Source organism: Trachypithecus francoisi, unplaced genomic scaffold (genome assembly GCF_009764315.1).
Source record: "Trachypithecus francoisi isolate TF-2019V2 unplaced genomic scaffold, Tfra_2.0 Lachesis_group4, whole genome shotgun sequence".
Classification (NCBI taxonomy): domain Eukaryota; kingdom Metazoa; phylum Chordata; class Mammalia; order Primates; family Cercopithecidae; genus Trachypithecus; species Trachypithecus francoisi.
In genome coordinates, this window is record NW_022681469.1 from 106581179 (window position 1) to 106608347 (window position 27169).

The 27169-nt window shown below is 47.9% G+C and overlaps 1 protein-coding gene across 1 annotated transcript in view; it reads right to left on the bottom strand.

Moving 5' to 3' along the window:
- The window catches only part of SDK1 (sidekick cell adhesion molecule 1), a 990930-nt gene that overhangs the window by 290366 nt on the left and 673395 nt on the right, over positions 1 to 27169 (bottom strand). Inside the window, 6 exon segments of the mRNA XM_033191941.1 lie at positions 3924 to 4060; positions 15974 to 16150; positions 18983 to 19085; positions 21058 to 21225; positions 23037 to 23153; positions 26703 to 26897. Of these exon segments, the coding sequence (XP_033047832.1) occupies positions 3924 to 4060; positions 15974 to 16150; positions 18983 to 19085; positions 21058 to 21225; positions 23037 to 23153; positions 26703 to 26897 (897 nt within the window).

The window sequence follows — 27169 nt, forward strand, 5'->3', positions numbered from 1 at the left end:
ATGGGGGAAGGCAGAACACCTCTGTTTTGGAAGATGGCCCAGGACTATAATTTTCAGTCCCTCACAAGGGGACTCCCCTGCAGAGATGAATTTTACTTCGTTTGCTGAGTGCCTACTAAGTGCAGGGAATGAGAGGCACCAAGACAAAGGAGACACAGTCCTGAAGCCCGACGTGCTCGCGCCCGATGGGGGCTGTCCTTAGGGTGGATACGAATCAGAATTCAGACAACACCAGCTCTGCCCCATCCCGCTCTCTCCACCCAGATCACTGTCAAGTCCTGTTTTACATACAGGCAGCATGGCCACACCATCCTCGGGAAACTCTTCCGTCCTCTCAGAGGTTTTCTGAATCAGTAACACCCTGGCCTTCCCTGTTCGGGTGAGTGGAAGCTAAGATGGCCGTCTACACACAGGCTGGTTTCTATCCTGCCCTGTCTCTGGGAGGAAAGAGGCCAGTGTGGGATTCACAGAGGCCCCTCTGCAGGGGAAGAAGGGCCTGGACTCCGGCCTCAGAGATGCCCCTGCGAGGGGGAGAAGGGCCCGGACTCTGGCCTCACTCTGAGGTGGTGCCCAGGACTGGAGGGTGTAACCTTAGACGCCCAAGACATGGAATAACATACTGCCTCTGGGCCCTCCCTCGGTGAACTGGTTTGCATGGTGCAGAACTCAAATAATGGTTCTTCAGATTCCCGGAGTGGCTTCCTCCATGTCCACATGGACCGACGCCCAAGTGCGGCCTCTCCATGAAGCCCCACTGTAGCACAACGGCACACTCTGCTCCCTAAGACTCCTCTGTGGACTCCTGATGAGCACCGACTCCGGAGTCAGACAGCGCAGGGATCCCATCTTCCCCTCCCATCGCCGTGTGACCCTGGGCAGGTGACAGTGACTTAAAACCTCTGCACATCCATTCCCGTAGCTATGAAATGGGAATCAAATGCTGTGGCTGTGGTGTGAGCATGCAGTATCATCAGAAGAGAACCTCTACCAGGGGAGAGAAAAGGTAATTAGGAGAAATAAAGGGCAATTTACAAAGGAAAAGGTTTAATGGAGAACCCACAGTTCCACGTGGCTGGGGAAGTCTCACAATTAGGAGAAATATGCCATAATTAGGAGAAATATGTCAATAATTGCAGGAGGCGTGTACAGGCTGGCGTTAGCTGGGAAGAGCCACGGCAGAACGCAGGCTGAATCTGCCCAGAGAAGTGAGCAGTGCCAGGGAGCTGGGTTTCAGGGGAGGGTACCTGAGAGTGCACCACTCGTAGCTGTCCTGAAAACAGGGACCCAGTTTAGAACACCAGTGTCATCGGGAGACAACCACAGGCCGAATAAAGTGGATCATGGTAACAGCCACGATACCTGCGTCTGGCTCTGCCTCGGGGAGGCCCAGGGAAGGAGATCCTGATCTGGAATAAATGGGTGATGTGGGTCGGCTGTGTCCCCACCCAAATCTCATCTTTAACTCCCATGAGTTGTGGGAGGGACTCAGTGGGAGGTAATTGGATCACGAGGGCAGGTCTGTCTTGTGCTCTTCTCCTGATAGTAAGTCTTGTGAAGTCTGAGGGTTATTACAAGGGGGAGTTTTCCTGCACAAGCTCCCTTCTCTTGTCTGCTGTCATGTGAGACATGCCTTTCACCTTCCACCATGATCTGAGACTTCCCCAGCCACGTGGAACTGTGAGTTCTCCATTAAACTTCTTTCCTTTGTAAATTGCCCAGTCTAGGATGTGTCTTTATCAGCAGTGTGAAAATGGACTAATACAGATGAGATAACAGAGGGAGGCCTCCAGCTTAGGCATTAAAAGATTAAATTGGAGAGGCCGGGCGCGGTGGCTCAAGTCTGTAATCCCAGCACTTTGGGAGGCCGAGACGAGTGGATCACGAGGTCAGATCGAGACCATCCTGGCTAACATGGTGAAACCCCGTCTCTACTAAAAAATACAAAAAACTAGCTGGGCGACGTGGCGGGCGCCGGTAGTCCCAGCTACTCTAGAGGCTGAGGCAGGAGAATGGCGTGAACCTGGGAGGCGGAGCTTGCGGTGAGCTGAGATCCAGCCACTGCACTCCAGCCTGGGTGATAGCGAGACTCCGTCTCAAAAAAAAAACCAAAAGATTAAATTGGAGGCCGGGTGCAGTGGCTCACACCTATAATCCCAGCACTCTGGGAGGCCGAGCACACCTGTAATCCCAGCACTTTGGGAGGCTGAAGTGGGCAGATCACAAGGTCAGGAGTTCGAGACCAGCCTGGCCAATATGGTGAAACTCCGTCTCTACTAAAACAACAAAAATTAGCTGGGCATGGTGGCGGGTGCCTGTAGTCCCAACTACTTGGGAGGCTGAGGCAGGAGAACCGCTTGAACCCAGGAGGCAGAGGTTGTAGTGAGCTGAGATTGCGCCACTGCACTCCAGCCTGGGTGACAGAGCAGGACTCCATCTCAAAACAAACAAACAGCAACAACAACAACAAAAGCAAAAGGTGAAATCGGGCTGACGTGCTGGAGTTTCTTTGTGGAGGTAATGGGTTATCTATTATGAAGGGTAACAATCTAACCCTGTGGGTTTCCAGGGGAAGGAACAGGCCCTGAGATGAGATATTTGGCCCATTCAGGGAGTCAACATAAAACCTGTGTTGAGTTTCATGCGACCTGTGTGGCTGACAGGTGTGGAGAAAGAACACAGTAGCCCAGGGTAACCCGAGGCTGCACAGGGTGACCCGAGGCTGCACAGGGAGCGAGGCGTTTGGCTTCTATATTGCATGCAGCAGGAACCCCTGCAGGACATGTATAGGGGAGTGGCCTGGTCTGGGTGTCTCTTAGGAAGATCAGTGTTGCTGCTGGTAGGTGAATGGTTTGGAAGAGGAAACAGGGCCAGCTGGAAGGCTGCTGCAGCAGTCTTGGCTAGAGGTACCAGGGGTCTGAGGCAGAGAGGAAAGGGATCAGAATCCTAGTTAACAGACTGATAGGACTGCTGATCCAGGGGGTGTGGAGGTGGGGGCTGAGGTCCAGGGAAAGGAACTGGGGACTATTCCTAGGGTTCCGGCAGAGCAATATAGAAATGCAGGGTGCTGGGAGTAGAGATTTGGGTGGCTGCAGGAAGTAAAAAAAAAAAAAAAAATGCAGTGGAAAGAGGTTAAGCTGGAGAGGTCTGTGAGACAACCTGATACAGACATGAAGTCTCTGGGCTCCATAAGTGATCCTGGAGGCCTGGGTGAAGGATATAAATGTTTGAGTTATCAAGGAAAATATGCTGCTAAAACATCACAGGAAGGCATGCGATTTCTCAGGAAGAGATTCCAGGGAGAGCGGAGAGGCATGAGTGGGTGCACACAGCAGGGGACACGTCACCCAGCCAGTCAGGAAGAGAAGGGAAGGAGGGTTTGGCGGCTGGAGGAAAGCCAAGGCTGTGAGTAGCCCACGGAAGGAGCATGTTTCACGCAGAAGAGTTCCAAGGATGGTGGTAAAGGGACAGAGGGGTCCTGGAAGGTGAGTCAGGAAGAGGGTGCTGAACACGTGGCACCACGTCTATGCTGGAGAAAACCTCCCACAGACGTGAGCAGTGGCGGTGGCAGCGAACTCTCAAGTCACCCAGGTGGCGGGCATTGTTAACCCATTTCCAGCTGGCCCCGGGAGTGACACTGCGGGGCTGTGCTCAGAGCAGCCCTGTGTGCATGGCCCTCCCATGGGGCCCCAAATCCACGCTCCCCTGAGAGCTTCTCTAACTAAGGACTTCTTCCCTTCCCTCTCTCAGGTCCTGCATGGTTTCTTCTCTTTCCTAAAGGGCAGGCTGTGTTTGAAACCCTGAAAAGCATTACAGCCTTTTATTAGTTGTTATGGATCTGACCCAGAAGTAAAGGTTAAGGACATTAAGAGCACACACAAAGATCTGATGATCGTCCACGGTGACAGTTCCATTTTGCTACTTACTGTTTTCAGACAGCTCCACGATGTAATAAAGAATAGGACTGTTTCCGTCAAAGGGCCGGACCCAAGAGAGCCCCACGGCGTGGCTGTGGGAAGAATTAGGGCTGGCCAGGAGGTTCTGAGGTGAATGAGGCAGTTCACTTGAATCGAAGGGGATGAAAAGGAAAAAGAAGAAAACACACATCAGAATCCAAGTGAAGAACATAAAATATGCCCCAAACGCAAATATTAACTCTCTTCCTCCCAAAAATGGACAGACAAAACCCAGCTTCATTATTCAGAGTGTTATTTTGTTTACTGGTCATAATTTCATTGAACCCTTATGCTAGCTACCAAAACAAGTACTAATGCTGTCACATAAATAGGGGGAGGGGACATAGACGATTACACATACATCATTTTTTTTTAAAAAATTTTTTATGAGACCAAGTCTCGCTCTGTTGCCCAGGCTGGAGTGCTGTGATGTGATGTGGGCTCACTGCAACCTCTGCCTCCCAGGTTCAAGCGATTCTCTGCCTCAGCCTCCCTATTAGGTGGGATTACAGGCGCCCACCACCACACCTGGCTCATTTTTGTATTTTTAGTGGAGATGGAGTTTCACACCATCTTTGCCAGGTTGGTCTTGAACTCCTGACCTCGTGATTCACCCGCCTCAGCCTCCCAAAGTGCTGGGATTACAGGCGTGAGCCACCGCGCCCGGCCTACACATACGTTATTTAATTGAGAAAACTTGGTCAACAATTTGTTTTTACAACTAGAAGCTGGCAATGGAAATGCCACATACACAGGAAAAGGCCTGGTACATTTCACAGGAATGTTTCCAACACTAGCCATTTGGAGTTATGAGAGAAAATGCCCGCACCCATTCTTAGACAACACAGTTGCCGCATTTATTGACAGCATGAGGTTACATTGTCATTATGTCTTCTGCTGGAGTTACGGGGATTTGGGGGAAGCACTTAAAAGGAAATGTGGTGAAAACAGTAACTAAAATCCCATGGAAATGGTAAAGAACACATCAGCAAGGCTATAAAATGGAAATGCAATTAAAGTGAATAAATTCTTTAAATAAGTTACTAGTAAAAAAAAAAAAAAGTTTTTACTGGGATTTACCAGTGACAAAGCTGCAAAACCCTACTATGTGGTTTCTACCAAGGCTGACTCTATAACCTTAAAACCATAAGCTGCCCAGGCCCCGTATTCAGCCTTCACATCTCCTGAATCCGGGGCAGAACCCTGTGGTGGGGCTGTTCTGGCTGGCTGCCCCTCTATAAATGCTGCCAGGCGGGGCCGGGGAGAGGGGATGCCGAGTGTGACCTGGCTTACCACTAACCGGTTTTTGGTCTCTTAGACATCAATTTCTGCTGACCCACACAGGTCAGAACAAAAAGCCATAATTATACTTGATATTTTTAATTTTAAAAATGTACTCATTACATTTTGCAATTTATTAAGCTGTTTTGTGCTTTCAGCTCCCTAAGAAACACAGCTCCAATCCATGCATACCATTTATAAGCATACTAATATTTCTAATGTAGACGGCGACTACATTGTACATTAGTGTGATAAAGAATAAATGCGAGCCCAGGATGTCGTCTTGTTTTCTCTTTAACTGTGAATTAAGTTTTGAATCAGAAAAGGAATTGTTTCTGTTTTTTTTTTTTTTTTTTGAGACGGAGTCTCGCTCTGTCGCCCAAGCTGGAGTGCAGTGGTACAAGCTCGGCTCACTGCAAGCTCCACCTCCCTCCCGGGTTTACGCCATTCTCCTGCCTCAGCCTCCCGAGTAGCTGGGGCTACAGGCACCCGCCACCACGCCTGGCTAATTTTTGGTATTTTTAGTAAAGACAGGGTTTCACCACGTTAGCCCGGATGGTCTCCATCTCCTGACCTCGTGATCCACCTGCCTCGGCCTCCCAAAGTGCTGGGATTAAAGGCATCAGCCCCCGCACCCAGCCATTCGTTTCTTTTATTTATTTTTTGTACAGAATGGGTCTCACTATGTTGTCCAGGCTGGCCTCAAACTCCCGGGCTTAAGCGATCCTCCCACCGCAGCCTCTGGAAGTGGTGGGATTATAAGCATGAGCCACTGCACCTGGGCGGAGCTGTCATTTCTATTTCGGTTCTCCAATAACCGAATCGCCATTAGAGGCGGAAATGCCAGGATAGAAATATCAATTCTACTTCTCCCAAGCCCCATTTCCTATTCCACCCCCTGCAGTCTGAATCAGTTTGGTCTGAAACTAAACCAAAGTGGTTCAAAGAGTCCCACCTGAACAGAAAATACAAATAAATCTGACAGACACAGCCAAATAAGATAGTTTATCATAAAGAATGTATCTGATCTGAGACGGAACTTCTAGACTGTTGAAGTTTCCTGAATTACCAGGATGGTTTTTGTCACCATGGTGCGCCTCTCAGACCACAGCTGAGCTTATGCTTCCTGGGGGGACTCATGGTGGGCCCCGAGATCCTAGAGGGTTGGGGCTTTGAGCCAGTGGTGACGATGGCTCAGCCTTCTGACCTCTGAGGGGTGGAGGGGGCTGGAGACTGGGTTCAACCATGCAGCCAGTGATTCAACTCTGGGAGGCTTGGGGTCAGTGAGGGTGGTAGGAAGGCAGGATTTGCCCTGGGTGGCAGAGAGGCCAGACAGGGTTGAGGAAAAATGCAGTGGCCTGCACAGAGAGATCAGGAACGAGCTTATGTTCACAATTTTTGGGCTGTCTTCTTGACTTTGGCTCTGGGACCCCAAGGGCAGCTCATTGGAAGCTGTTCTCACAGACTGGACACAATGTCAGATGATCATCTGTAATAGTCAGGATGGGAGACAGACCGTGAAACTAAAGGTGGATTAGAGGCTCGAGGAGCCAGGCAGCTCTGCAGACATACACAGTAGGAGTCGGAGAGAAGCCGGAGCAGGAGAGGGTGTACAACCAGCTCAGGACAAACCCTGCAAAACAGACATTCTCGGGCCAGATGACCATATGCTATAAGATGTGGACAGGCTTCTAGGAGACAATAGGAATGGGTGACCTGTGGCCCCGGACAAGCTGCCGTGTCTCTGCACACTTTCTCTGATGACCTCGAGGGGGTTACGTTTGATCGAATTCTAAATTCTAAAAGTCTGTCCTCCCCACAGAGGTGAGAACACGGCCTCTTGCACTTGATTTCAAATCATGCTTCTCTTAGCCTGAGGTGAGAATTCACACAGAAATGACCCATCTTCCAGGTGAGGGGACTGCCTTTCTCTCGGGGCTGCTGTGCTGTGCAGACACTCACTGAAATGGAGGCTACTCCCTGGGCAGCTTCTGTCCTCCAGGGGTCAGCTCTCACAGTCCCTGGAATATGTTCACACATATCCCTCCATCCCTCTGCCCACTCTCAGCTAGGATGTGATTCTAGTCGGAGTGGTTGCTGATTTCCCTCTTGCCAGCAGACCACAAGCAGCAGATGAGCAGGATCTACCAGAAGCAGGCACACCGAACAGCAAAAATGGTCGCAAGAGCCTGAGCTGAAGGGATGTAAAAAGAGTTTTTTAAAAGATTAAAAACAAATACTTAAGAACTTAGAAAGCAAACGAATGTTGAGGCATTTAGTGTAGGCGGCAAGAGCTACCCGCCCAGTGGTGCCCGAGGACCTGAGTGCCTGTGATGTGCAGAGGCGCACGCGTCCTTCTCTGCTACTATCCGACGAAGACACTCCGTTGACTCAAAGTCACACTCGGTGTGATGGACCAGTACAAACTGTGATTTTTCCGTAAATCACAGGACTCAAGCATTGGAAGGAAACATCGATTTTTCCCAGTTTCAGTCTCTCCCCTCTATGAAAATCCCCTCGATCATATCTTGTGTGTAAAATTTACCTGTTTCATAATGTGAAGGGCCTTGTGACAGAGACATATCTCAGAGACACTGCACGTTCAGTTCCCAACCACCACAATGAAGTGAATATTGCAATTTGCAAGTCACACGCATGTTTTGGTTTTCCAGTGCACATACAAGTTCTGTTTATACTCTACTGCAGTCTATTAAGTGTGCAATAGCATTATGTCTAAAAAACATGTACACACCTTAATATCAAAATACTTTATGCTAAAAAACGTGAACAGTCATCTCAGCCTTCAGTGAGTCACGATCGCATCGCTGGTGGAGGGTCCTGCTTGGATGTTGATGGCTGCGGAGTGATGAGAGTGGTGGGTACTAAAGGCTGGGGGGACTGTAGCAATTTCTTCAAATGAGACAGCAGTGAAGCCTGCCGCGTCAATGGACTCTTCCTCTCATGAAAGACTTCTCTGTAGCATGCGATGCTGTTTGGCAGCATTTTACCCACAGTAGAACTTCTTTAGAAATTAGAGTCAATCCTCTCAAACCCTGCCACTGCTTTACGAGCTAAGTTCATGAAATATTCGAAGTCCTTGTTGTCATTTCAACAATGTCCATGGCATCTTTGCCAAGAGTAGACGCCATCCCACACGACTTGCTTTGCTCATCTCTAAGAAGCAAATCCTCATCTGGACAAGTTTGATTATGAGATTGTGGCAATTCAGCCCATTTTTGGGCTCCACTTCTAATTCTACTTCTCTTGCTATTTCCACTACATCTGCAGCAACTTCCTCCATGGAAGCCTTGAACCCCTCCAATCTTATCCACAAGGGTTGGAATCAACTTCTTCCCAACTCCTGTTAATATTGATACTCTCACCTCCTCCCAAGAATCACAAACATTCCTTTTTTTTGAGACAGAGTCATGCTCTGTTGCCCAGGCCGGAGAGTGCAGTGGCGTGATCTCGGCTCACTGCAAGCTCTGCCTCCTGGGTTCACGCCATTCTCCTGCCTCAGCCTCCTGAGTAGCTGGGACTACAGGCACCCGCCACCACACCCATCTAATTTTTTGTATTTTTAGTACAGACGGGGTTTCACTGTGTTAGCTGTGATGGTCTCGATCTCCTGATCTTGTGATCTGCCCACCTCGGCCTCCCAATGTGCTGGGATTACAGGTGTGAGCCACTGTGCCTGGCCCACAAACACTCTTAATGGCATCTAGAATGATGAATTCTTTCCAGAAGGTTTTCCATTTACTTTGCCCAAATCCGTCACAGGAATTATCATCCACAACTATAGTCTTATGAAATATATTCCTTAAATAATGAGACTTGATGGTCAAAATTCCACCTTGACCCATGGGCTACAGAAGATATTGGGCTAGCAGGCATGAAACCAACATTCACCTCCTTGTATATTCCCATCAAAGCTCTAGCGTGACAAGGTACATTGTCCATAAGCAGTAATATTTTGAAAGGAATTTTTCTTTTCTGAGCTGCAGGTCTCAAAAGTAGGCTTGAAATATTCAGTAAAACATGCTGTAAACAGATGAGCTCTCACCCAGGCTTTGCCGTTCCATTTACAGAACACGGGTAAAGTAGACCAAGCGTCGTTCTTAAGAGCCCTAAGATTTTCAGCACGGTAAATGAGTGTTGGCTTCAACTTAAAGTCCCCAGCTCCACTGACCCCTAACAAGAGAGTCAGCCTGCCCTTTGAAGCCTTGAAACCAGACACTGACTTCTCTGTAGCTAGGAAAGTCCTAGATGGTATCCTCTTCCCATAAAAGGCTGTTTCGCCTACACTGAGAATTTCCTGTTAGTGTAGCCACGCTCTTCACTGTTCCTAGCTAGGTCTTCTGAATAACTTACCTAGTTTCTCCATCAGCACCTGCTGCTTTATCTTGTACTTTTATGTTACGGGGACGGCATCTTTCCTTAAATCTCACAAACCAATCCCTGCTAGCTTCCAGTTTTTCTTCTGCAGCTTCCTCACCTCTCTCGGTCTTCACAAAACTGACGAGAGCTATGGCCTTGTTCTGGGTTAGGCTTTGGCCTAAGGGAATGTTGAGGTTGGTTTGATTTTTCTCTCCAGACCACTCAAACTTTCTCCACATCAGCAATAAGACTGTTTCGCTTTCTTATCATTTGTGTGTTCACTGGAGCACTTTACATTTCCTTCAGTTACTTTCCCTTTGCATTCACAGCTTGGCTGACTGTTTGGGGCAAGAGGTCTAGCTTTTGTCTTGTCTTGGCTTTTGACATGCCTTCCTTACTAAGCTTCATCATTTCCAGTCTGCTTTCTAGTGAGAGATGTACAATCCTCCCTTTCACTCGCGCGCTTAGAGGCCTTCACAGGGTTATTAACTGGCCAGATTTCACACTGCGGGTCTCAAGGAATACAGGGGCCCAAGGAGAGGGAGAGAGACAGGGAATGGCCAGTTGGTGGAGCAGTCAGAACACACATGGCATTTATAGCTTAAGTTTGCCATCTTACATGGGCGTGGTTCATGGTGTCCCCAAACAATTACAATAGTAACATTCAAGATCACTGATCAGGGATCACAGTCACAGATACAATAATAGTGACAAAGTGTGAAACATTGTGAGAATTCCCAAAATGTGACACAGAGACACTAAGTGAGCACACGCCGTTGGAAAAATTGTACCAATAGGCTTGCTTAACACAGGGTTGGTGCAAACTTCCAATTTGTAAAAGAACAAAAACAAACGCGCAATATCTGAGACATGCAATAAAAGACGGCATGCCTTATTCTGGAAATATAAACTGTTTCTTTCTTTCTTTCTTTCTTTTTTTTTTTTTGAGACAGAGACTCACTCTGTCACCCAGGCTGGAGTGCAGTGGCATAATTTCGGTTCACTACAACCTCCGCCTCCTGGGTTCAAGCAATTCTCTGCCTCAGCCCCCCGAGTAGCTGGGATTACAGGCACCCACCACCACGCCCGGCTAATTTTTGTATTTTTAGTAGAGACGAGGTTTCGCCATCTTGGCCAGGCTCGTCTTGAACTCCTGACCTCATGATCCACCCGCCTCGGCCTCCCAAAGTGCTGTGATTACAGGCGTGAGCCTCTGCGGCCGGCCACTATTTCTTTAAATAATAAGTTTTAGTTATTTAGAAAATGAAACTTTGTGAGATCCTTGACTAACCCATCAATAACAGATAAATGAGGCTTTAATATATTCTGAATCCATTTCAGAAAATCTTATCTAATGGGGATAGATTGCGTCGAAGCATTACTCTGCCAACTTTGAAAGGAGATAAATGATCAGCGGAGTGACTCACAGACAGTGATAAGCGCACAGGCTGATAAATGGAAGAGGTCCCAGAGAACAATGGAAGCAAAGCCCAGTGCTGAGTCACTTTGTAATTTAAAGAGAATAGGGGGAAAACCACCGTCAGGCACGGGACGGAATATCAGAAATTGACAACAACAGTAACAGAAATCCAACTGTACGGGAGAGAGAGGAAGCGAGGTATGTGTGAGAAAAACAGTTTTGAAAAAGACTCGAAAGAAAGCAATTGGTGGAATTGTGGCTGTAGGGGGGAATTGCTCTAGCAGAAGAGGATCAGATAAGTACTTTTTTTCTATATAAAAAGCCTTGGCCCTTTAATGCGCAAATGATGACTTGGTCAAACCCAGCTTCTTTGACTTCACTCTGAGGATGAAGATGACGGGGCTTGATAACTCTGGGGGAAACAGTATTGAATTCCTCACTCCTTATGATGGCTTCGGCAGAAGTGGTTTTATAGAAAGCAACCTCTCCCACTGCCTCAGGGTCTCCAAGTCAGCTCCGTAAATTGGGTTTTCTCTGCACTCCAGGCTCATGAGAATTAGTCTCTGATTTCAGGAGGAGAGATGAAATGCTAATTGGCTCTTTAAATGATTTAACAATTAATCAATCCATAAGGCCTTAGGAGCCTGGTCCCTCTGGTGTGCTCAATACAGGAAGATGGTTTGGGGAATATGAAGTCATCCCAGAAACCGGCTCCTGTCCCCACAGCACTAGAAAACTAGAGGAAAGACGCCACTAAAGCAAGGGGTTACCAGCATTTAATGATGACTTGTGTTGTTAATTTACAGGCTGCCTCATGGAACCATCTGGAGTTTTAGAAGACTCTTCTCTCGGGGGGGATGAAGGCAGAGCCCTCCTAAATTGGTCCTCCTCGGTAAGGCAAAAGACACCATCTCATTTCAGCTCAGTAAGTGGAGAGAGGCTTACCCAGACATTTATTAGGTTCCTACTGTATACCTGGCACTGGTCCAGGCATTGAGGACTCAACAGCAAACAGACACATCTCGAGTCTAGTGTCAGAAGGTCATAGAATGTGGTCAGAATAATGCAGGGTAAAGGGCTAGAAAGTTCCCAGCCCCAGAGGCAGGGTGCTGTTAGGAAAGGGGAAAACAGCATTCTTGTATAAAATGGTAAGAAAGCACAAAGAGCTGTAACTTAGAGCATCCCTCCCCAGCTGGCTTCCACACCAGGATCTTACATACCCGGGTGGGTGCCACCCTCATAGCCATCCTTTGAGATGAATGATACCATGCCCAGTCTACAAGGTGAGAGGCCAAGGCTGAGGAGTGAGGTGATTTGTCTAAAGTCACACAAGCAGAGAAAGGCGGGCAGGGCCTCCTGGGCAGTCCCTTGCTCCTGTTGGCCCCACTGCTGGCCAGCAGCCCCACCAGGACTGTTCTGGGTGTGAGGTGGGTGTGGGGGCCGCCCCTTCACTCAGCCTTAATGAGGTGAAGCTTAGTGCTGTAGTGTAAAACACAGGGCAAACAGACGTGAGAAGAGGCCAACGGCTGGTCTATTTTTGAAAGCTCGCTTCTAAGGCTCCTAATTTCTATATTTAACAAAGCAGCTTTTAACTGAAGTGGAGAGGCAAGTAGAAAACAGGCTTTCAGGCTCCTCTGAAGGACACTGTTTAGCCAGAAGTACCTCTCAGTCCCTTCCCTTCAGCAAGATGAGATTTTTTTCTTGCTTTTTTTTTTTTCTTTTTTTTTGGTTATCTGAGTAAATGATGGAAACATTACAGAGCTCAGTTTGAAAGTTACCTGAGAAGGACAGAATGCCCTGCAATTACAGGTTATTATTATTATCTATTGCCATTGCTGTAGAGTCAAGCCCTGTTGGATCTAAAGAAACACCATGAAGGAACACCTTTACCAGTTCATCCAGGTTTGGGATAGAGGAGCCTTCATGACACTAACAATTCACGAGGAACAACTGTCTTCCAAATCAGTTCTGTAACCAGTTTGTACTTAAATTGGTTTGAATCACAAATTTGCAGAGATTTCTATATTTAGAGATGAGATGGTTTACCATTACAGAAAGCCTATTATTTTATACATACAGCAACATTTGCTGAAAAATGTATTTTACTTAGAGGAAATCAAATAAGCAAATAGTAGGGAAGATATGTAAATCAGTAGAACATAAAATTGTACAGAATAAAAAGAATGGGCTATATTGGAAGTATGCAATTTGGCTTCTGCTGACAGAGTCTTTATGAACTGCTAACACGTATTTATCTGATACCAGCGATGGATAATCTAAGGTTCTCAAAGGTAGTTTTAAAAATGCGCATAGTACAACAGTTCCTAGGAACTCACTGGCCATATCCTCCTATATTATCAAAATGAAAAAAAAAAAATCCTCAGCCTGAGATCCAAAAGGGAAGAGGAAAGAGGCAGAAGCAGGGCTGGATGAGGGCTTTGGGTACTTGCTGTCTGGGTTTTGGTAGAGTGACATGAGCTTGCTTGTTTACCCATGGTGGGGAAACCAGGGCACGTGAGCATCAAGGTAAGAGTGGGGAACAGAAGGAGGCCTGCCAATGGGCCGAGACATCCACACATTCATTCATTCCTTCATGCATGCAGGCAGGCAACGACCAACCAACACACATTTATTGAACACCTGTTATATACCAAACACTACGTAAGGCACTCAAAATTCAAAATAGTGCCTCCAAGGTGTTTCTGTGCCAGGAGGAGAAGGAGCCATGAAGACATGTTCATCTGCTGTAGCATGATCAGGGCTACCAGGAGGATGAGCTGCGCACAGGGAAGAACTGCAGGCAGCATCCTGGTAACTGAACAGCAGGAAGTGCTACTGTGGCTGAATGCTAAGGGGTGCATGATCAGGAAACCTCTGGAGAAGCCCACGGATGACGGGCACCCAGCCACAGGGGCAGTGGATGGCTGGGGCTCATGAAGGGCAGAAAGAGCCCAGGGATGTAGGCTCCAATGCCTGAAGGCAGGGGCTGGGGGAGACCTGCCTGCCCCATGTGTACACAAAAGCTGGAGGACTCTCTGTGCGGCAGGCTTGCAGCCGCAGCTCCAGGACCTCGGTGATTCTCTGGAGGACGCTCTGTGTGGCAGGCTTGCAGCCGCAGCCCCGGGATCCTCAGTGATTCTGTGGAGGACCCTCTGTGGCAGCCTTGCAGCCGCAGCCCTGGACCCTCAGTGATTTCCTGGAGGACGCTCTGTGTGGCAGGCTTGCAGCTGCAGCCCCGGGACCCTCAGTGATTCTGTGGAGGAACGTCTGTGTGGCAGGCTTGCAGCTGCAGCACCAGGACCCCCACCCCACCGCCAACGGCTGATTCTGTAGAGCCATGAGGACTCCTGCCGCTTCACCACTAACCAGAATGACCTCTGCTGTCTAAAGAGAACAAGGGGTCATCCTCGAAGGAGACAGAACAGGAGGTGGGATGGGATTTTTTTTCAGGAACGGATGGCACCACAGGGCCTTCCAGACTGGCTGCTACACATCGTGAACCTTTTACATCCACGAATAGGGGCTGGAGGAAAGCTGTTGGTGAGTTCCACTCACTTCCACATGCCTGTGGCAGACACAGAAGCCGCATGCTCGGCACTTAGCAGGCATTCTTTTCATTTTTAATCCCCTCAGCTGGAGTCTCGGGATTCAGGGATCAATGAGACAGGGCTCCTACACTCAGAGTGTTCACATTCTATTTTTAGGCAATGATTTCGTATACGGAATCTTTCCTGGATCAAAGGGGGCAGGGTCCAAGGAGGAAAATCTCTCAAGATTGCCTTTGTCGAATGGCCCAGCACGTCAAACGCTGGCCAGGGACAGACGGGCTGGGTGTGCCCCCGCAGTTGGCCGCTGCCCTGACGAGTGCTCGGTCGGGATTCTTTATTTTCAGGTTTTATTTTCGTACTCAGGCACTCAGGGAATATTGAGAGAGCACTGCTTTTAAAAAGCAAATAAATACATGTCAGAAAAATAAAACGTGTCAGCAGGTATTTCTGCTCCGTAAATAGAGAGGGGAGTGGAGGAAGAGAGACAGCAGAGACAGACGAGATTGACGGTTCCCACCTGGGCTCTTCAGATCCTCCAGGAAGGTCCAGATTGGAAGTAATGGGCGGTTGCTTTCTGTTTTCAGGATTTCACAAGACTTAATGGAAAGTCTCTATTTACCCATGGAGAGGCAGCTGGGACTCACTGAAACCCCAAGTCTAGGTAGCTTTCATGGGAAGGACCTCACCTCAGCGGTTCCACCCCAGCATCTCTCATGGATTGGAAGCTCTCAAGGGCATTATGAGGAAAAATGAACTTGCTACTTAAGCGCAGAGTGGTAGACAGGGCCTATCAGGATGAGGTGTCCATGGGAAAAACATGACAAAAAGGATCCACGGGGATAAGAACCAGTGATCACACCACCTACACCAAAAACAAAACTTCTCAATTCTGAAGTTTAAAGAAACTACAGAAGGCTGGGTGCGGTGGCTCAAGCCTGTAATCCCTGCACTTTGGGAGGCCGAGATGGGTGGATCATGAGGTCAAGAGATCGAGACCATCCTGGCTAACACGGTGAAACCCCGTCTCTACTAAAAAAAAAAAAAAAAAAACAAAAAACTAGCCAGGCGAGGTGGTGGGCGCCAGTAGTCCCAGCTACTCGGGAGGCTGAGGCAGGAGAATGGCGTAAACCCAGGAGGCAGAGCTTGCAGTAAGCCGAGATCCGGCCACTGCACTCCAGCCTGGGCGACAGAGCGAGACTCCGTCTCAAAAAAAAAAAAAAGAAACTACAGAAAAACCTTGTCCATATCCATAGCTAAGTAGCATGACCCACTGGCCTCTGACCGCTGACTTGGGACACAAGACGGGTGTGACATGTGTGCAGTGGCAGTCACTGACAGGGGCGCAGTAACGAGATAACTGGGAACTGACAAATACCAGGCATCTCAGTACTCACATCACTTCCAGCCGGGCCATCCTAGAATCGTTCCCGCCTTCAGAAACAATCTCGCAGGTGTAGTCACCGATGTCACCCGACCACGTCTGGCTGATGAGAAGGGACCCGTCCTTCTCCACTACGATCCTAGATGTGCTCGATGGAGTCAGGGCCACGTTGTCCTTCTTCCAAACGTAGCTGTGGGCCAAGCAAAGGGTCTTGAGTTACAAACCCCGCAGGGACAGAAACACTGGTCCTTCCCTGTCGCTTAAAAAGCAAGCAACTAACAATCTTGTGAATGCACTTTAAAAACCACTGAATCGTGCTCTTTAAAAGCGTGATTTTTCTTTGCTTCTTGTTTTGTTTTGTTTTGTTTGCTTTTGTTTTTTGAGACAGAGTCTTGCTGTGTGGCCCAGACTGGAGTGCAGTGGCACGATCTTGGCTCACTGCAGCCTCTACCTCCTGGGTTTGAGCAATTCTTGTGCCTCAGCCTCCTGAGTAGCTGGGACCACAGGTGTGTGCCACCATGCTCGGCTAATTTTTTAAAAAATATTTTTAGTAGAGATGAGGTTTTGCCATGTGGCCCAGGCTGGTCTTGAACTCCTGGCCTCAAGGGATCTGCCCGCCTTGGCCTCCCAAAGGGCTGGGATTACAGGTCTCAGTCACTGCACTTGGCCTAAAAGAGTGAATTTTATGGCATGTGAATTAAACCAAATAATAATAATAAAAAAAAGAAAAGCAACCAGATATCTTGGTCATAATACAAAAACAGATGCTGAGGTTAAAAACAGGACAATGAAAATGACTGCCCCTGCCTGTCTGATCTTGTGTTCTAGAGATGAGAAGTCGGTAGAACCACGGGCATACCTGTCACCTATGAAAACGGCACCCAACATTCCTGCCCCGGTAATGCTCCTGGAGGACAAGAGTATTGTCTGGACAGGAGGCAACGACTATTTAAAAAAAACTGCAGAGTGGAATTGCTCAACTCATGAAAAAAAAAAAATCACACTTCAAAAACATATTTTCTTAAAATTTGACCATTCTGGCAGATGGTCCTTAAAATTGCATTTCTTTCTCATTTAATCTATCTGTAGCAATTTGAGCACATTTTTCTTTTCAAATACAGAATCAACTGAGAGGCTGTCCAGTCTTGAGATGACCACGGGCAGGGGCAGCACTCATTGCTATATGGAATGAAAGTGCTGTTTTTCTTTTCCACAATAATGTGATCGGATTTTCAAAACTTGCCCAGTTCTTTAAAGCCTTCATATTCTTAAGTACGGACATTTACAAACTACTCTTATCAGCAATTACCCTGAGATAGAACAGGGCTGATTCCACAAGAGGGAGATGGACAGATTGCTCACACCCGGGCACCGCATCCGGCTGGAATGGTCACTTAGGGCCTGGCGCTCCTCAGGGCAGAGCAACCCTGGGATGAGGGACACCCTGAGAGCGAGTAACCCAGTTCCATCTCAGGAAGGGGCCTCCAATTTCATCGCATATAACAAGCTACAAGGAGACCACAGAGATCCGAGGGGGTTCTTTGTGAGCTGTCAGAGTAGCAGAAAGCAGACTTCCTTGAAGTCCTACTCCAAATCACTTAGGAAGGACCTCTTTCCCAGGCCTGACAACCATCTCCAGAGCAGCCACAGGGTGGGGGGGTGGGGGTGTTCTAGGTCATCTTTCACTTGCTAGTTTTTGTTTGTTTGTTTTGTTTTACATTCGACACCCTGGTACCTAAACCACATTTGGATTCTGAGCCCTGGGAAACCCCAGGGAGTCAGGTGGAGACATGGAAATTTACAGTTGGCCAAACACCCACTCAAGAAGCGCGAAAGAACAGCCGCCGAGGCTCCGCGTCCTGCTGCTGACCGTGCACCCACAGCCGTCCCCTCTGCTCGGGGTGAGAGGCCCCAGAAAGCAGGAGGGCGTCTTGAGTCTGCCCATTCGACTCACGCACTGTGCCCTTCTAGGGTAAGGCTGGAGTGGAAATACTATGATGATTGGACTTTTCTTTTTTTACTTTCAAGGCTGATTCCAAAAATTTAAAACTATCCTGAAGGTGGCTGCTCTTCAGGGAACAGTTCCCCATTGGCGCCCACCTGTCTGCTGCCACAATTTCACCTGGAGTCTCGTATTTTGCACAGTTACTTTCCTGACCTGAATTCAAACAAAGACGGGACGTCAGCATTCCTTTAGAGAACCCTTGGCCGGGCGCAGCGGCTCACGCCTGTAATCCCAGCACTTCGGGAGGCTGAGGCGGGCAGATCATGAGGTCAGGAGGTCGAGACCATCCTGGCTAACACGGTGAAACCCCGTCTCTACTAAAAATACAAAAAAGTAGCCGGGCGTGGTGACGGGCGCCTGTAGTCCCAGCTACTCGGGAGGCTGAGGCAGGAGAATGGTGTGAATCCGGGAGGCAGAGCTCGCAGTGAGCTGAGATCGTGCCACTGTACTCCAGCCTGGGTGACAGAGCGAGAGTCTGTCTCAAAAAAAAAAAAGAAAAAAAGAGAACCCTCATATCCGGTCTCCTTGGCATGTACCTTCCCATGAGTGCGCTGGGGGCTGTGGCTGCCTTTGTCCCATGCACAGGCCTCCCTCCCTGCCATTTCATGATGAAATTATCCAGTAAATAACTCCCCCTCCAGGGAGCCAGGGAGCAGCACAGCCCCCATGTAAACACTGCTGAATCCTAGTCGATCCCTCTGGATTCTTCTCTCACTGAGTATCAGCCTCTGACAAGTACGTTTTACAGACAGTGTATTAACCTTGGCAGGAAGAAATCATGAAAAGCAGCATTAAAGTCATGAAGTGGAACATAGTTCACTCTAAATAATACATAAGGCTGGAGTGGAAAATGGGATTTGTGTGATGAATGATGGTGCCCACAACCAGAAGATGCCATAATCAGGGACCTGCCGCTGAAATCAAAGTTCCCCCAATTCTTCTTCCTCGTCTCGACTTCACTTCAGAAACTCACAAAATATCAACAAGCCCCAAAGCATTGTAACTGATTGTGCTGACCGGAGGGAAACGCGGGGGTCGTGCGTGGCTCCACAGTGCAGCGTAGCCGTGGTCCCCTTAATCACCACGTGGTCCTCAGGAGGGTGGACGATGGACGTCCGATCTGAAAAAACACAAGTCCCGAGTCAGACGACATGACAAGTTTGAGAGTTTCTGCCCTCGCGGTGATAATGCCCTGGTCATCTGACATCACAACCTCCAAGTTTTCTCTCATCTTGGCAGAGTGAGTGCAAATGGATCGTTCTCAGAAATGCTAGGGGAATTAACAACAAACAAAAAAGTCAAGTGTTGCAGCAAAGTCTGTCAACCCACTCACCCTTCCTAAATCACCTTTAACCTCAAACACCATGGAAGTAAATGAACATGGACCATCCCATGCAGGTGTGGATGAGGTTCTGGACTCTAAAATAAAACCTAGATTCTCTCCCTAGATGACCATCACTCTAGTCATTTCTAGTGTCTGCGTGGCACTTTGTGAGTCTGCCAAATGCTTTTGTTTAAGTTGTTGTATTTATTCCTCAAGACACTCTTGTGAGGGCTGTCATATTACTGCTCTCGGTTTTCAGGAAGGAAGATGGACGCTCAGAGATGCAGTGACTTGCCCACCTCCCGCAAGCCAGTACAGGGTGGGGACCTGCAGATTGCCCGTGCGATGGGTCACTGTGGCACCCATAACTCTAAGGGGGACCTGCTCTGCTTCCAGGAACAGAGTCCAGACCTGGGAGTCAGGAGGCTAAGTTGGAGGCCAAGCCTGACCTCTGCTAATGATGAGTCCAGAAAAACATCTCTGCATCTTAGTTTTCCTGGCTATGGAAGGGAATGCTAATGTCACTAATAGTTGTACAGATTAAAGTGGGCAGAGTGTGTGAAAACGTTCTGTAAAGCCACCAAAGTGTTATCCCAGTCAGGCTAGTGTCGTTATAATGTTGAATCTCAGTGGATCCACAAAATTTTCTGGTGAATGATCTACAGGGATTCAGATGCCATTTTTTCGTAAGCTTTTTAATATCCTACTGTTCAAGGCCATTGCTTAAGTTCTGATTGCAAAAGTTCACAAAACTGCAACCTCAGGCATACATGGGTTAAATGTATGGTTACTATTTAGGGATATACAATGAACGAAGTGATTGAGAGAGTCATCCACCAAATGGAACAAAAGCTGCTTTTTAGTACTTGACAGTATAGTGGGAACTTGGATTAATTTCCTTTAAACTCATGATCATTTTAGAACACTTAACAAATTAGAAAGAGTTGTTTATCAAAGTGGACACCAACTATATGATAGAAAATGCTAGACAAATATGAAAGAAAGCACAATGATTTACTTTTTCTGGAAGAATGGCATTTTAACAAATTACTCCCTCAAGCAAGTTAAAATTTTCTCTCCTCATGTAGATAGCTTTGTAAAAATCTGTGAGTGAGCACTCTTTTGCTTTGTGAATAATGAGCTTTTAGTAGTACAGATTGAGATGAGACAGAGAGGAGAAAGTATATTGGACATTGAAGCTAAAAAGTGGCAATGGGGGGCCATTTGGTCCAATGCTTAAGCTCCAGAAAACTACTCTGCATTTCCAAAACGTGTCTTGTTGATTAAAAAAAGTGCAAAAGCTGGAGAAACAATGAAGATTTTTCTTTCAGTTCACTCCTAATATACAAGAAACACTGATAGTTAATATATTAGAAATGTTTTAGTTGTTCGTAATAATTATATGGCAAAATATTCCTTCTTTAGGATTTTAATTCTTAATTTTCTTATAAATTGCTTATAAAATTAACCAACATATCAGTTTTGTGATTTGAGCTAGCTTTGTGTAATATCTCCACTGACTTTAAGAAGTCAATCTTTTATCTCTCCTGCAATGCCCCCATTAAATCTGAATACATTTTCTAATTATTCTTTTAGACACTGAAAATTTCATTTCTCAACAGATTTCTGTAAACCAGTTGTAAAAATAATCATTCTCTTTTGATTAAATTAGCAAGCCCAAGGGCATGTTGACATCCCCGAAGCACATGACGACATGATGATTAAACCGTAGCTAATAAAAGGCTGACATGTGAGGGCTGCTCCTTACTCCACACGGTGAGCGTGGCCGATGCGTTCAGGGAGCCCTCCGTGTTGGCCGCATAGCAGGTGTAGTTGCCAGCATCCTGGATGAAGACGGGCGCTATCTGTAGACCCCCCGATTCAAGAAGCATGAACCTAGGAATCCGGACAGAGCCACTGGCCAGAATGTGGTTTTCTGAAGAACAGTAGAGAAAAGAGGCATGTTACAGTCATAACACTTGAAGGAAAGGAAGATAGTGGTGAGAGCCATAAACAAGTAACATGGTTCGGCTCTGTGTCCCCACCCAGGTCTTGTCTTGAATTGTAATCCCCACATGTCGGGGAAGGAATCTGGTGGGAGGTGACTGGATCCTGAGGGTGGTTCCTCCAGGATGTTCTCCTGATAGCAAGGGCGTTCTCATGAGATCTGACGGCTTAAAGTTGGCACTTCCCCCTTCGCTCCTTCTCTGTCCTGCAGCCACATGAGACGAGCCTACTTCCTCTTCACCTTCCACTATGATTTCCTGAGGCCTCCCCAGCTATGCAGAACTGTGACTCAATTCAACCTCTTTTCTTTGTAAATTGCCCAGTCTCAGGTATGTCTTTATATCAGTGTGAGAGTGGACTAACACAACAAAGAAATAACTTAAGGAAATAATCAGAATAAAGTGAAAATTGTATGCAAAGAAATAACTGAAGCAGTATCTGCTAGCACTGTTTAGAATAACAAAAACCAAGAACATCCCACTTGCTCAATATTGAGAGATTTGGTTAAACAAATTACGATTCGTGAATGTGATTGCTATTTTTGGGTGATGGGTTTTTAGTTTTCTTTATATCTGCATGTATTTGAAACATTTTTATATAAAGCTATTATGTTCAAAATTAGGCAGGAAAACAAGAGAAAGTAAGAGCCCAGCCCTGTTATTGATCTGTAGTGTCCCAGATCTTTAGCAGCCGTGTCTGAGTGCAGTGATTGTACCTCTGAGACTCGAGAAGCTGCCATGCGGTTTTCCAGCAGGAAGAGAAAGATAAGGCTTTTGGCACGTCAGCCTGATACAGGCCAGCAAGTATGAGGAGCTCATCCACGTGAATCAACAAGACTCAGCGCAGACTTGTTCAGGATGGACTCTGTGTGCTCTTCTTTCAGTGGCCCTCGTGGAAGGGGCTATCGGAACTGCAAAGGCGGCCTTCCCAGGAACTGAACCCACGGTGGGCTGAAGTGCCCCAGGTTGACTGGGGAGGGCATGGAACGATGTGGCCCTGGAAGCATCTTTCTTCAACAAAACAAAGGTTGTGATCCTTAATTCTGAATGTCATAAGGAAGAGCTCCACTTAACAGTGGGAGAAGTGAGTGCTAGCAGACTGATTTCACATCCAGTGCTTGACACGGGAAGGCCCGAGGAGGCCTGAGGCCCTCTCTGAAGGGCATGGGTAGTGAAGAGTGACATTTGCACAATCCTTCTCTTTTTCTAATGTGTGTTTCCCTTTCTAGAAGGCAGGGATCTTGTCTGTCCTGTTTATCCTTGTGCCCACTGGTGGGCATTCTGTAAATCAGGGGTCCCCAAGCCCTGGGCCGCAGACCTGTTTGGAACTGGGCTGCGCAGCAGGAGGTGAGCGGTGGCCACCGAGCACGACTGCCTGAGCTCCCCCTCCTGTCAGTTCGGCAGTGCTATTAGATTCTCACAGGAGCGCACACCCTCCAGTGAACTGTGCATTCCACAGATCTAGGCTGCACACTCCCTAGAAGAATCTTATGATCTGAGATGGAACAGTTTCATCCTGAGACCATCAGCCCCGCCCCCCGGAGACGGTGGAGAAATTCTCTTCCACGAAACTGGTCCCTGGAGCCAAAAAGGTTGGGGACTGCTGCCATAAGAGGTTACTGAATCTTCATTGAGTGAACGCATAAATGAATAAACAAGAGAGTGAGTAAGAAGCAAGCCCTGGCCCGATAGGTTATGTTCTACATGGGCCATGCTGTTGTGGGTGGTGGACGCTACCCACCTCTTTTCCAGGTGATGGCGGGTTTGGGAGCCCCGGACACCTCACACCTCAGAATGGCTGTCATCCCATCGGTAACCGTGGTGTCTGCTGGCCGCTGGGTGAACACTGGAGCGATATCTGAGAAGAGGAGTTAATGAAATGATCAGGGCCTCGTTCCCCTGAGATGCTCACACCAGCTTGGCGGAGTATCCTGCACGGGCTTCAGAGAGCCAGTCACAGAGATAACTGTAGTAACACACACAAAAAAACGCTGTTCAGGAGGGATGGCAGCCCTCCACTGTTCGTCTCCCAGGAGTTACCTATCTTTGTTTACAACCTGGAGAGAAAATACAGCATCATGATGTAATAGACACACAAGTGGGAAGGTGCAAGGGCCCAGGAAGAACAGTTTTAGATGAATGTTAAAGAGAGGAGAGGCATTTATTTAGATCAGCCAAAAGATTGCTTTTGTTCTTTAAATGAAAGGTAGCCCACACCTGTATTCCCAGTACATTAGGAGGCTGAGGCAAGAGGATTGCTTGAGCTCAGGAGTTTGAGACCAGCCTGGGCAACACAGTGAGATCCCTGTCTCTACCAAAAATGAAAACTTAGCCAAGCATGGTGGTGCACGCCTGTTGTCCCATGTACTTGGGAGGTGGAGGCAGGAGGATTGCTTGAGTCCAGGAGGTCAAGGCTGCAGTGAGCTATGATTATGCCACTGTGCTACAGCCTGGGTGACAGAGTGAGACCTCATCTCAAAAACAAAAACAAAAAAAGCTAATTATTGAATATAAAATATCATCCACAAGATGACACTTTCTAGGATCCTTTCTAGGATCTGTCCCGAGAGCTAAAATAACCAGGTTTCAAAGACCTCCATAAAGATCCATTTCTGGAAGGTGTCATGAGCCCCAAGCGCGGGGTTTCTTCTTGTTCGTGGGGGATGGTCAGGGCCTCCAGCAGTCCCGAGTCAGACCGAGGAAAGACAGGAGGAGTTCCTAATGGCTTCAGCGAGCGCTCGCCTGACTCTGTGCTACCCAATAACAATTAACCAGAACCCCTCGTACGACAGTGATCTGCGTCTCTCAAGTCTTCTGTGAGGGTCCCTGGGCTGATACCCCTCAAGGAAAGAAGTGAGTAGACCTCACAGAACCCAGGGCACAGCCGCTGCCTCTTCCTGCACCTGCTGAGAATCCCATGGACCACAGCAAGTCCCAGAAACTTCATTGCCAGGACCCTTCCTGAAGCTGACCCTGTCTCTCCACCTTGCATGCAACCACCTGAGTCCAGGGTCTTGCCAGAGGCTGCAGGGTCCTCTAACAGGTCTCAACACTTCTGACTGTCAGGGTCCCTGAGGTAGCCAGCCTTGGGCTGCCCTTTGAAAACTACAAAGGCCTTCATGGCCCTTCCCTGCTTGCTCATAGCTCCTGAGGCTCCTCCTGTTCTCGGCCCCTGTCCCTGCCTATCCCTCTGCCCTCTGGCCCATCATGGCCACCCTGCTTGTCACTGAGCCCCATCCTATCCACCTCCCTTCACCTGCACTACATGCCGAGCTTGTTCTTCCAAGGCACTTGCTGTCCCCTCCAGCCTGTGCAACGCGCATGTCCCTGAGAGTTCACACTCCTGCTCCTTCTAAATCTCTCCTAGAGAAGCCCCCCGACACACCGTCTGGGGGAGACCTCTGGCTCACTCTGCCACCGCACCCACTCCCCTTTTCTGCAGCACCCCTGGCTGGCCGGAGTCAACTCATCCTTCACTGCCCTTCTCCTCCCCGCAGACCCCCTTGTCCTGGAAACACAGGAACCTCGCCTGCCTTCCTCACAGCTGTGTCCCCAAAGCCTCATCCAGAGTGCCCGACACAGATGCTCAATAGCCGCTTGCTAAATGAGCAAATCATTATCGATTTTTTAAAGCACATTTTCCTTTCATTAAGGGTATTTTAATTAAAAAATTCATTCTGCACAAAACCTCTTACTACAAAGCAGATAACATGATTGCAATCATTTATTTGTTTGTTCACTCACTGACTGCCATGGTAACAGCTTAGGCGACACTTTCCATTTCCAATCTGACCCTCATGGGAATCCTATCATCTGGGCTTGGTTAGCTCCACTGTAACGGACGAGAAAACTGGGGCTGAGAGAAACCCAGTCATGTTCTCTGGGTTCTCCTTTATTCTCATTCCTAAGTCTCTCACCGGAATGGAGATTGGCAAATGACAACCTGGGGGCCAAATTCAGCCTGCACCCTGTGTTTGTAAATAAAGTTTTATTGGAATACAGCCACTCGCATGTGCTGAGAATTGTGGCTGCTTTGAGGTGACTACAGCAATGCTGAGTAGGCCACATCTTTCAAAGCCAAAAATATCTACCGTTAGGCCCTTCACAGAAAAAGCTTGTCGATCCCTGCTCCAGAACGTCCCAGTTCACGATTGCAAGATAGGCTTCAAATAATTCTAATCGATCAAGACTCACCTTCTGACTTGAGCATCCAATATTATTTCCACTGCTTGAAGCAATAGTGGTTTCCTAAGCTCCAAAGTGAAAGACAAACTTGACCCGAGGGCAAGATTCAAGGAAGGGACCCCCTAGTTCACCAAAACACATGTATAGCTTGCTACACACCTGGTCAGTCTCTTCGCAGGCTCTGGGTGGGAAGAGCCCTCAGCTGTGCACACAGTGACATTGATTTGCTCTCTCCAACAGCTCTCACCCCTGAGGATATCAGCATTTTGCTCCCAAAAGGGCAAACGTGAAAGGTATATAATTCCATAATCACTAGATTCTACTTCATTTTAGAAGAACAATATACAACCATGGGAGATTAAAAAGAAAACCCACAGAAACAATGAAAACCTTTACCTTGAGTTTATTTTTCAAAGACAGAGTGCCAAGGTATTTCTGTTAATGGGATAATAAAAGAAACTCATGAAAGAACTATAATCGTTCAAGGAAAGTAAAATAGAGAATGAATGTAAAAAAAAAAAAAAAACAGAAAAAAGATCAAAAGAAAAAGATTAGGAGTGAGCTACTCACTCAATAGTCCTTCCAATTCTGTCCAGAAAATAAGGGGAATTTTTTTATTCTACTTCTCCTCAAGAAAGAGGAGGGCTTAGTGCAGGAAGAGGCAAGGCTGCCCTGAGAAGAGGAGGGCGCTAGGGGCGGGGAGTGACAGGGCATCTGTGCAGCAAATGGGCCTAAGCAGTTTCCCCACAGGACCCACAAAGGCTTCAGGTGTGCTTGAGAGCTGGCTCTCCTGGTCTGGCCACTTCTGGCCACATTACCTTCTCCGTTTACCTCAGGGGGCTGAACAGATACTACCACTTTCTGTGTGTGTTATACGGGGCAAAGTTTGGGAAGTTCTGCCTTGAAGGCCCAGTCCAGCTTTGCTGATAGGTGAGGTAGACGTGGGCCTGGGCGTACCCCCTCGATATACCCAGGTAGCCGTGGGCCTGGGCGTACCCCCTGGATATACTCAGGTAGCCGTGGGCCTATACCCAGGTAGCCGTGGGCCTGGGCGTACCCCTTGGATATACCCAGGTAGCCGTGGGACTGGGCGTACCCCTTGGATATACCCAGGTAGCCGTGGGCCTGGGTGTACCCACTAGTTACATCCGGGTAGCCATGGGTCTGGGTGTACTCACTGGATATGTCCAGGTCATGTAACTGTGGGCCTGGGGGTACTCACTGGTTACATCCAGGTAGGTGTGGGTCTGGATCTCCCCTCCTTCATTGCTGGCAAAGCACTGGAAGATTCCGGAGTCCTCTGGACGCAGCTTCTGGATGCGCAGGCCTCCGCTGGCGAGCACTTTGTATCGAGGATTCTGGAGCCTGCTGATGGAGACGGCATCCTTGTACCACTGGAGGGTGGGAAGGGGGACCCCTGCGTAGGAATGGGAATAAATAGGATTTTAAAAATAATTCCTGATGTGAGGACTGAGGCACATCTGTTTCAAAGGCTAGAATGGCAATATTTTAATAGGCATTTTCTTGTCTATTCATGCTTTCAACCACTCTGTAAGGAGCTATTTTTCTCATTGTACATGAAGCAATCGACACAGAGGGGCATTGAGAGGAATAGCTGGCACGAACTCCGACAACCCCGGCTGTGGTGACTTCCAGGCTCCACTCTGAACCCACACAGGCTCGTGCTCT